The 11,088-nt window shown below is 44.1% G+C and overlaps 1 protein-coding gene across 1 annotated transcript in view; it reads right to left on the bottom strand.

Moving 5' to 3' along the window:
- Positions 1-321: 321 nt before the first annotated feature.
- Positions 322-11,088, bottom strand: part of LOC106594288 (receptor expression-enhancing protein 3) — a 43,321-nt gene continuing 32,554 nt past the window's right edge. The window contains exons 7-8 of the mRNA XM_045701198.1: positions 3,640-3,770; positions 322-1,866 (exon numbers count right to left, since the gene is read on the bottom strand). Coding sequence (XP_045557154.1) covers positions 1,792-1,866; positions 3,640-3,770 — 206 coding nt within the window. The 3' untranslated portion in view covers positions 322-1,791. The remainder of the gene's footprint in view (positions 1,867-3,639; positions 3,771-11,088) is intronic.

Here is an 11,088-nt window from a genome sequence, read left to right as displayed (position 1 = left end):
GGACCGTCTCTGGACCAGTCTCTCCTTATAGATCAGACCAGGAGAGTTTTCTTAAGTGATTGTGGTCTGACCTCAGAATGGCTGTCATCATTCACGGTCATGACTCTGCGTCGTTGGGAAAGAGCTTGTAAGTTAGAATCTCAGTGAGGGTCGACAGCCGTTATAAATCTGCATGTGACAACTGCAACTCCCATCCGAGGAATCCCTATCAGCTATTGATCGGTAGTAATGGATTATATTCTACCTGTTGCCATTGTTTTTAATTGAAAAACCACATGATCAAAGTTGAATTACTCTACAAAAACATTCAGACATTTTTTGTTGTTGTTGAATTTATACATTTATTTACAGCACCCTTATGATACAATCCCACACGAAAATCAGACCCAAGTCACCGGGTTTAGTAGATAAAGCTTTGGTATTAAATACGTTTCACCACGTGGTTAAAAGCATCCCAGAGTGCAGCTGGATACATTCCGAGATGACATCAAAGCATTACAAAACGACATCGTTTTTGGAAGACTGTGCAAAAGATTGGTTATGAAAAAAAAAAAAAAAAAAAGAGCTTAGATTCAAATCTAAAAAACAGGAAATGCAGTCATTCAAATTGGACAGGCCAGTTACGGTCAACACAAACATACCTCAACATTGGGGTTTGCATCCCTAATGGCACCCCGATTCTCTACTTGGTGCACTACTTTAGACCAGGGCCCATAGGGTAGTAGTGCACTGTATAGGAAATGATGCCATTTGGGACACACACACCTAATAACAGGATTCTCTGTTCCCTCCCTCCACCCTTGGTATGTTCCTCCTGAAGGAATAAAGGGACACTTTTGGTCGGCTGTTACTTTGTAACAATCTTTTCAAGTGTGCCAAAATGATCACTACTATAATTATAATGTAATTCGACTATTTAATAGGCTAAACGCAAAATACAACATCTGCAAGGCAGCATATATGACAAAATGAAGCTAAATGAATTATATAACCCTTTAAAGAAAAAAGTAAAGATAATATAAAGTCCACATCCGCAACTAAAAACTACTATTCCAGAAAATAAGATCCATGCAACAAAAAAACACTTCTAACTAAAAAAAGACAGGAAACCTTAAGATTCTTCCTATACAGCTACCGCTGTACAATGCTTTTAAACACACACACACACACACACACACACACACACACACACACACACACACACACACACACACACACACACACCACACACAGAGAGAGAGTCAGAATAAAGTAATAAATATAGCGAGTTAATGGTTAATTAAAAAGGACAGATGCTCCCCAGCATGAAGAGAACAGACCCCAGGACAGTTTATAAAAAAAACACCTGGAGAACAGTTCAACAGCATCGTTCTCCATAGAACGGATGGCCTAACATGTCAGTAGCCAGTCACTAATATGGATGTCTGAGCCGTCTCTAGCCCTTCCTGAATCGTTGACTGATTTCGTGGTCCGTCCCAAAAGCCTATTCCCTTTCTAGTGCACTACTGTTGGCCAGGGCCCCAATAGTGCACTACTTTTGACCAGGGCCCGCAATAGTGCACTACTTTTGACCAGGGCCCGCAATAGTGCACTACTTTTGGCCAGGGTCCCCAATAGTGCACTACTTTTGGCCAGGGTCCCCAATAGTGCACTACTTTTGGCCAGGGTCCCCAATAGTGCACTACTTTTGGCCAGGGCCCCCAATAGTGCTCTGGTCAACAGCAGTGCACTATAGAAGGGAAAAACCCATCCATGGTATTCAGTCAGCGTTCACTTCTCCTGGAGTGTTCATTACATTGGACTGTAGGTCGCAGCAGTCAGAACCGGTCTCCGCTTCCCTTTGATCTTCAGAGATCCATAACGGGCCTGTTGGACAGAATAGATTAGAACAACAATGTATTCATCATCATCATCATCAGACTGGTATAACTCTGACCTAGTTAATGTACAATAACAAGGATTACAGCCTCCTGAAACAGAACAGAGCCTTTAAAAGACTGAAGAAGAAGAAGACAGTTGTATAGACTGTAGAGGTGGTCACCAGCCTTTCCTCAGTAGAGATCACTTTCAGTGTCAAAAAGCAAGCAGAGATGTTTATTTAAACATTCAAAAAGCAAGCAGAGATTTTTATTTAAAACATTCAATGTAACATTAACCCAATAAAAACAGTTCTGTAGGAATGTGGTTTGGGCAGTACACCTAATACATTATCACAACATAGTGGCTATCTGCCAGGCCTAATACATTATCACAGCATAGTGGCTATATGCCTGGTCTAATACATTATCACAGCATAATGGCTATGTGTCTGGTCTAATACATTATCACAGCATAATGGCTATATGCCTGGTCTAATACATTATCCCAGCATAATTGCTACATGTCTGGTGTAATACATTATCACAGCATAATGGCTAGCTCTCTGGCCTGTCAATATTGTTATTCTCAGACCATATTATATTTCAGAACTTGAGCGTTGATAACAAAAGAGATCAGTTGATGTAGCACCTGCCAGGCACAGCTGAGAATAAATTGAAATAATTAGTGGTTTTTATTTTTAGGCATCTTTCTCGTTATACCCCATTGTTGGCTTTTCTACACAAATTGTTTGGTGATCAACCGGTTGGTGACCACTGCATTAGAGAGCTAGTATTTAACACATCCAAGCCAGAAGAGAGCAGCGGCAGAGCGCGTTGTAGTCAGACGTACATCTTCACGGCGCGTTGTAGTCAGACGAACATCTTCACGGCGCGTTGTAGTCAGACGTACATCTTCACGGCGCGTTGTAGTCAGACGTACATCTTCACGGCGCGTTGTAGTCAGACGTACATCTTCACGGCGCGTTGTAGTCAGACGTACATCTTTACGGCGCGTTGTAGTCAGACGTACATCTTTACGGCGCGTTGTAGTCAGACGTACATCTTCACGGCGCGTTGTAGTCAGACGTACATCTTCACGGCGCGTTGTAGTCAGACGTACATCTTCACGGCGCGTTGTAGTCAGACGTACATCTTCACGGCGCGTTGTAGTCAGACGTACATCTTCACGGCGCGTTGTAGTCAGACGTACATCTTCACGGCGCGTTGTAGTCAGACGTACATTTTCACGGCGTGTGATAGTCAGACGTACATCTTTACGGCGTGTGATAGTCAGACGTACATCTTTACGGCGTGTGATAGTCAGACGTACATCTTTACGGCGTGTGATAGTCAGACGTACATCTTTACGGCGTGTGATAGTCAGACGTACATCTTTACGGCGTGTGATAGTCAGACGTACATCTTTACGGCGTGTGATAGTCAGACGTACATCTTTACGGCGTGTGATAGTCAGACGTACATCTTTACGGCGTGTGATAGTCAGACGTACATCTTTACAGCGTGTGATAGTCAGACGTACATCTTTACAGCGTGTGATAGTCAGATGTACATCTTTACAGCGTGTGATAGTCAGACGTACATCTTTACAGCGTGTGATAGTCAGACGTACATCTTTACAGCGTGTTATAGTCAGACGTACATCTTTACAGCGTGTTATATTCAGACTTACATCTTTACGGCGTGTTATAGTCAGACATACATCTTTACGGCGTGTTATAGTCAGACATACATCTTTACGGCGTGTTATAGTCAGACTTACATCTTTGCGGGCTTTAGAGCGTGTGATCTTGACACTCTGGGACCTCCTCAGACCTCTCTGGGTGACAGCCTCGTCCTCTGAGAAAAGTTGCTCCCCCTCCTCGTCTGTCCTGTCCTCCTGCTCATAGTACTCTGGGGAGACACGTCCATATCAGTTAGACATAGTACTCTGGGGAGACACGTCCATATCAGTTAGACATAGTGCATGTCTCCCCAGAGTACTATGCCTAACTGATATGGACAACTAAACCAGAAGCAGGTTAACTTGGTCTTCTGACATGACTCCTAGATCGTGTCCTCATGGTAAAAGTGCTGAGTCCGAGGGGGACAGACTGGTGTGTTGGAGAGAGAGAGAGACGGGCTGCCTGGGGACAAAGCCAATCACTGGGGCTGAATTCCACAGCCGAGGCCACAACAACCAAACGCTGTCATCCCCTGACAGATTGCTATGACATACACTACATTACCTAAAGTATGTGGACACAGTGCAGGACAGTCAAGTTCTTCCGCACTCATCTCCACAATCCATTTCTGATTGGACCTCACTTTGTGCACGGGGGCATTGTCATGCTGAAACAGGAAAGGGCTTTCCCCAAACTGTTGTCATAAAGTTCGAAGCACAGAATTGTCTAGAATTTCATTGTATGCTGTAGCGTTAATATTTTCCTTCACTGGAACAAAGGGGCCCGAACCATGAAAAACAGGCCCAGACCAGTATTCCTCCTCCACCAAACTTTACAGTTGGAACAGGTAATGTTCTACTGGCATCCACCAAACCCAGATTCATCCATCGGACTGTCAGATGGTGAAACATGATTCATCACTCCAGAGAACGAGTTTCCACTGATCCACAGTCCAACGGTGGCGAGATTTACACCACCTCATCACTGGGATATGACCACTACTAACTGACTGGGTCTGTTCTGTTCTGTAATATCATCACTGGGATATGACCACTACTAACTGACTGGGTCTGTTCTGTTCTGTAATATCATCACTGGGATATGACCCCTACTAACTGACTGGGTCTGTTCTGTTCTGTAATATCATCACTGGGATACGACCACTACTAACTGACTGGGTCTGTTCTGTAATATCATCACTGGGATACGACCACAACTAACTGACTGGGTCTGTTCTGTAATATCATCACTGGGATACAACCACTACTAACTGACTGGGTCCGTTCTGTAATATCATCACTGGGATACGACCCCTACTAACTGACTGGGTCTGTTCTGTAATATCATCACTGGGATACGACCACTACTAACTGACTGGGTCCGTTCTGTAATATCATCACTGGGATATGACCACTACTAACTGACTGGGTCTGTTCTGTAATATCATCACTGGGATACGACCACAACTAACTGACTGGGTCTGTTCTGTAATATCATCACTGGGATACGACCACTACTAACTGACTGGGTCTGGTCTGTTCTGTAATATCATCACTGGGATACGACCACTACTAACTGACTGGGTCTGGTCTGTTCTGTAATATCATCACTGGGATACGACCACCACTACTAACTGACTGGGTCTGGTCTGTTCTGTAATATCATCACTGGGATACGACCACCACTACTAACTGACTGGGTCTGGTCTGTTCTGTAATATCATCACTGGGATATGACCACTACTAACTGACTGGGTCTGTTCTGTAATATCATCACTGGGATACAACCACTACTAACTGACTGGGTCTGTTCTGTAATATCATCACTGGGATACGACCACAACTAACTGACTGGGTCTGTTCTGTAATATCATCACTGGGATACAACCACTACTAACTGACTGGGTCTGTTCTGTAATATCATCACTGGGATACGACCCCTACTAACTGACTGGGTCTGTTCTGTAATATCATCACTGGGATACGACCACTACTAACTGACTGGGTCCGTTCTGTAATATCATCACTGGGATACGACCACTACTAACTGACTGGGTCCGTTCTGTAATATCATCACTGGGATATGACCACTACTAACTGACTGGGTCTGTTCTGTAATATCATCACTGGGATACGACCACTACTAACTGACTGGGTCTGTGTTCTGTAATATCATCACTGGGATACGACCACTACTAACTGACTGGGTCTGGTCTGTTCTGTAATATCATCACTGGGATACGACCACTACTAACTGACTGGGTCTGGTCTGTTCTGTAATATCATCACTGGGATACGACCACCACTACTAACTGACTGGGTCTGGTCTGTTCTGTAATATCATCACTGGGATACGACCACCACTACTAACTGACTGGGTCTGGTCTGTTCTGTAATATCATCACTGGGATATGACCACTACTAACTGACTGGGTCTGTTCTGTAATATCATCACTGGGATACAACCACTACTAACTGACTGGGTCTGTTCTGTAATATCATCACTGGGATACGACCACAACTAACTGACTGGGTCTGTTCTGTAATATCATCACTGGGATACAACCACAACTAACTGACTGGGTCTGTTCTGTAATATCATCACTGGGATACAACCACTACTAACTGACTGGGTCTGTTCTGTAATATCATCACTGGGATATGACCCCTACTAACTGACTGGGTCTGTTCTGTAATATCATCACTGGGATACGACCACTACTAACTGACTGGGTCTGTTCTGTAATATCATCACTGGGATACGACCCCTACTAACTGACTGGGTCTGTTCTGTTCTGTAATATCATCACTGGGATATGACCCCTACTAACTGACTGGGTCTGTTCTGTTCGGTAATATCATCACTGGGATATGACCCCTACTAACTGACTGGGTCTGTTCTGTTCTGTAATATCATCACTGGGATACGACCACAACTAACTGACTGGGTCTGTTCTGTAATATCATCACTGGGATATGACCACTACTAACTGACTGGGTCTGTTCTGTAATATCATCACTGGGATACGACCACTACTAACTGACTGGGTCTGGTCTGTTCTGTAATATCATCACTGGGATACGACCACTACTAACTGACTGGGTCTGGTCTGTTCTGTAATATCATCACTGGGATACGACCACCACTACTAACTGACTGGGTCTGTTCTGTAATATCATCACTGGGATACGACCACCACTACTAACTGACTGGGTCTGGTCTGTTCTGTAATATCATCACTGGGATATGACCACTACTAACTGACTGGGTCTGTTCTGTAATATCATCACTGGGATATGACCACTACTAACTGACTGGGTCTGTTCTGTTCTGTAATATCATCACTGGGATATGACCACTACTAACTGACTGGGTCTGTTCTGTTCTGTAATATCATCACTGGGATATGACCCCTACTAACTGACTGGGTCTGTTCTGTTCTGTAATATCATCACTGGGATACGACCACTACTAACTGACTGGGTCTGTTCTGTAATATCATCACTGGGATACGACCACAACTAACTGACTGGGTCTGTTCTGTAATATCATCACTGGGATACGACCACTACTAACTGACTGGGTCCGTTCTGTAATATCATCACTGGGATACGACCCCTACTAACTGACTGGGTCTGTTCTGTAATATCATCACTGGGATACGACCACTACTAACTGACTGGGTCCGTTCTGTAATATCATCACTGGGATATGACCACTACTAACTGACTGGGTCTGTTCTGTAATATCATCACTGGGATACGACCACAACTAACTGACTGGGTCTGTTCTGTAATATCATCACTGGGATACGACCACTACTAACTGACTGGGTCTGGTCTGTTCTGTAATATCATCACTGGGATACGACCACTACTAACTGACTGGGTCTGGTCTGTTCTGTAATATCATCACTGGGATACGACCACCACTACTAACTGACTGGGTCTGGTCTGTTCTGTAATATCATCACTGGGATACGACCACCACTACTAACTGACTGGGTCTGGTCTGTTCTGTAATATCATCACTGGGATATGACCACTACTAACTGACTGGGTCTGTTCTGTAATATCATCACTGGGATACAACCACTACTAACTGACTGGGTCTGTTCTGTAATATCATCACTGGGATACGACCACAACTAACTGACTGGGTCTGTTCTGTAATATCATCACTGGGATACAACCACTACTAACTGACTGGGTCTGTTCTGTAATATCATCACTGGGATACGACCACTACTAACTGACTGGGTCTGTTCTGTAATATCATCACTGGGATACGACCACTACTAACTGACTGGGTCCGTTCTGTAATATCATCACTGGGATACGACCACTACTAACTGACTGGGTCCGTTCTGTAATATCATCACTGGGATATGACCACTACTAACTGACTGGGTCTGTTCTGTAATATCATCACTGGGATACGACCACAACTAACTGACTGGGTCTGTTCTGTAATATCATCACTGGGATACGACCACTACTAACTGACTGGGTCTGGTCTGTTCTGTAATATCATCACTGGGATACGACCACCACTACTAACTGACTGGGTCTGGTCTGTTCTGTAATATCATCACTGGGATACGACCACCACTACTAACTGACTGGGTCTGGTCTGTTCTGTAATATCATCACTGGGATATGACCACTACTAACTGACTGGGTCTGTTCTGTAATATCATCACTGGGATACAACCACTACTAACTGACTGGGTCTGTTCTGTAATATCATCACTGGGATACGACCACAACTAACTGACTGGGTCTGTTCTGTAATATCATCACTGGGATACAACCACAACTAACTGACTGGGTCTGTTCTGTAATATCATCACTGGGATACAACCACTACTAACTGACTGGGTCTGTTCTGTAATATCATCACTGGGATATGACCCCTACTAACTGACTGGGTCTGTTCTGTAATATCATCACTGGGATACGACCACTACTAACTGACTGGGTCTGTTCTGTAATATCATCACTGGGATACGACCCCTACTAACTGACTGGGTCTGTTCTGTTCTGTAATATCATCACTGGGATATGACCCCTACTAACTGACTGGGTCTGTTCTGTTCGGTAATATCATCACTGGGATATGACCCCTACTAACTGACTGGGTCTGTTCTGTTCTGTAATATCATCACTGGGATACGACCACAACTAACTGACTGGGTCTGTTCTGTAATATCATCACTGGGATATGACCACTACTAACTGACTGGGTCTGTTCTGTAATATCATCACTGGGATACGACCACTACTAACTGACTGGGTCTGGTCTGTTCTGTAATATCATCACTGGGATACGACCACTACTAACTGACTGGGTCTGGTCTGTTCTGTAATATCATCACTGGGATACGACCACCACTACTAACTGACTGGGTCTGTTCTGTAATATCATCACTGGGATACGACCACCACTACTAACTGACTGGGTCTGGTCTGTTCTGTAATATCATCACTGGGATATGACCACTACTAACTGACTGGGTCTGTTCTGTAATATCATCACTGGGATATGACCACTACTAACTGACTGGGTCTGTTCTGTAATATCATCACTGGGATATGACCACTACTAACTGACTGGGTCTGTTCTGTAATATCATCACTGGGATATGACCCCTACTAACTGACTGGGTCTGTTCTGTAATATCATCACTGGGATATGACCCCTACTAACTGACTGGGTCTGTTCTGTTCTGTAATATCATCACTGGGATATGACCCTACTAACTGACTGGGTCTGTTCTGTTCTGTAATATCATCACTGGGATACGACCACAACTAACTGACTGGGTCTGTTCTGTTCTGTAATATCATCACTGGGATACGACCACAACTAACTGACTGGGTCTGTTCTGTAATATCATCACTGGGATATGACCACTACTAACTGACTGGTCAGTCGACCACCACTACTAACTGACTGGGTCTGTTCTGTAATATCATCACTGGGATACGACCACTACTAACTGACTGGGTCTGGTCTGTTCTGTAATATCATCACTGGGATACGACCACCACTACTAACTGACTGGGTCTGGTCTGTTCTGTAATATCATCACTGGGATACGACCACCACTACTAACTGACTGGGTCTGTTCTGTAATATCATCACTGGGATACGACCACTACTAACTGACTGGGTCTGGTCTGTTCTGTAATATCATCACTGGGATACGACCACCACTACTAACTGACTGGGTCTGGTCTGTTCTGTAATATCATCACTGGGATACGACCACCACTACTAACTGACTGGGTCTGGTCTGTTATGTAATATCATCACTGGGATACGACCACCACTACTAACTGACTGGGTCTGGTCTGTAATATCATCACTGGGATATGACCACTACTAACTGACTGGGTCTGGTCTGTAATATCATCACTGGGATATGACCACTACTAACTGACTGGGTCTGTTCTGTAATATCATCACTGGGATATGACCACTACTAACTGACTGGGTCTGTTCTGTGAATATCATCACTGGGATATGACCACTACTAACTGACTGGGTCTGTTCTGTAATATCATCACTGGGATATGACCAGTACTAACTGACTGGGTCTGTTCTGTTCTGTAATATCATCACTGGGATATGACCAGTACTAACTGACTCGGTCTGTTCTGTTCTGTAATATCATCACTGGGATATGACCACTACTAACTGACTGGGTCTGTTCTGTTCTGTAATATCATCACTGGGATATGACCACTACTAACTGACTGGGTCTGTTCTGTAATATCATCACTGGGATATGACCACTACTAACTGACTGGGTCTGTTCTGTAATATCATCACTGGGATATGACCACTACTAACTGACTGGGTCTGTTCTGTAATATCATCACTGGGATATGACCACTACTAACTGACTGGGTCTGTTCTGTTCTGTAATATCATCACTGGGATATGACCACTACTAACTGACTGGGTCTGTTCTGTAATATCATCACTGGGATATGACCACTACTAACTGACTGGGTCTGTTCTGTAATATCATCACTGGGATACGACCCCTACTAACTGACTGGGTCTGTTCTGTAATATCATCACTGGGATATGACCACTACTAACTGACTGGGTCTGTTCTGTAATATCATCACTGGGATACGACCACAACTAACTGACTGGGTCTGTTCTGTAATATCATCACTGGGATACAACCACAACTAACTGACTGGGTCTGTTCTGTAATATCATCACTGGGATACAACCACTACTAACTGACTGGGTCTGTTCTGTTCTGTAATATCATCACTGGGATACGACCACTACTAACTGACTGGGTCTGGTCTGTTCTGTAATATCGTCACTGGGATATGACCACTACTAACTGACTGGGTCTGTTCTGTGTTGTGAGTCACGACAGCTGCCATTCTACCAGCCACCACCAGGGGGAGCAGTAACACAGTAACAGCCTCTAGTGCTCTCCTTTGTTCCTGTAGCTCGTCACATCTGCTCTCCATTCTCAAAGTATCCTCGGGATCTGGAGCCACTATTAAAATCTA

Source organism: Salmo salar, chromosome ssa18 (assembly GCF_905237065.1).
Source record: "Salmo salar chromosome ssa18, Ssal_v3.1, whole genome shotgun sequence".
NCBI classification, from domain to species: Eukaryota; Metazoa; Chordata; class Actinopteri; order Salmoniformes; family Salmonidae; genus Salmo; species Salmo salar.
This window is presented reverse-complemented; position numbering and strand designations above follow the sequence as displayed.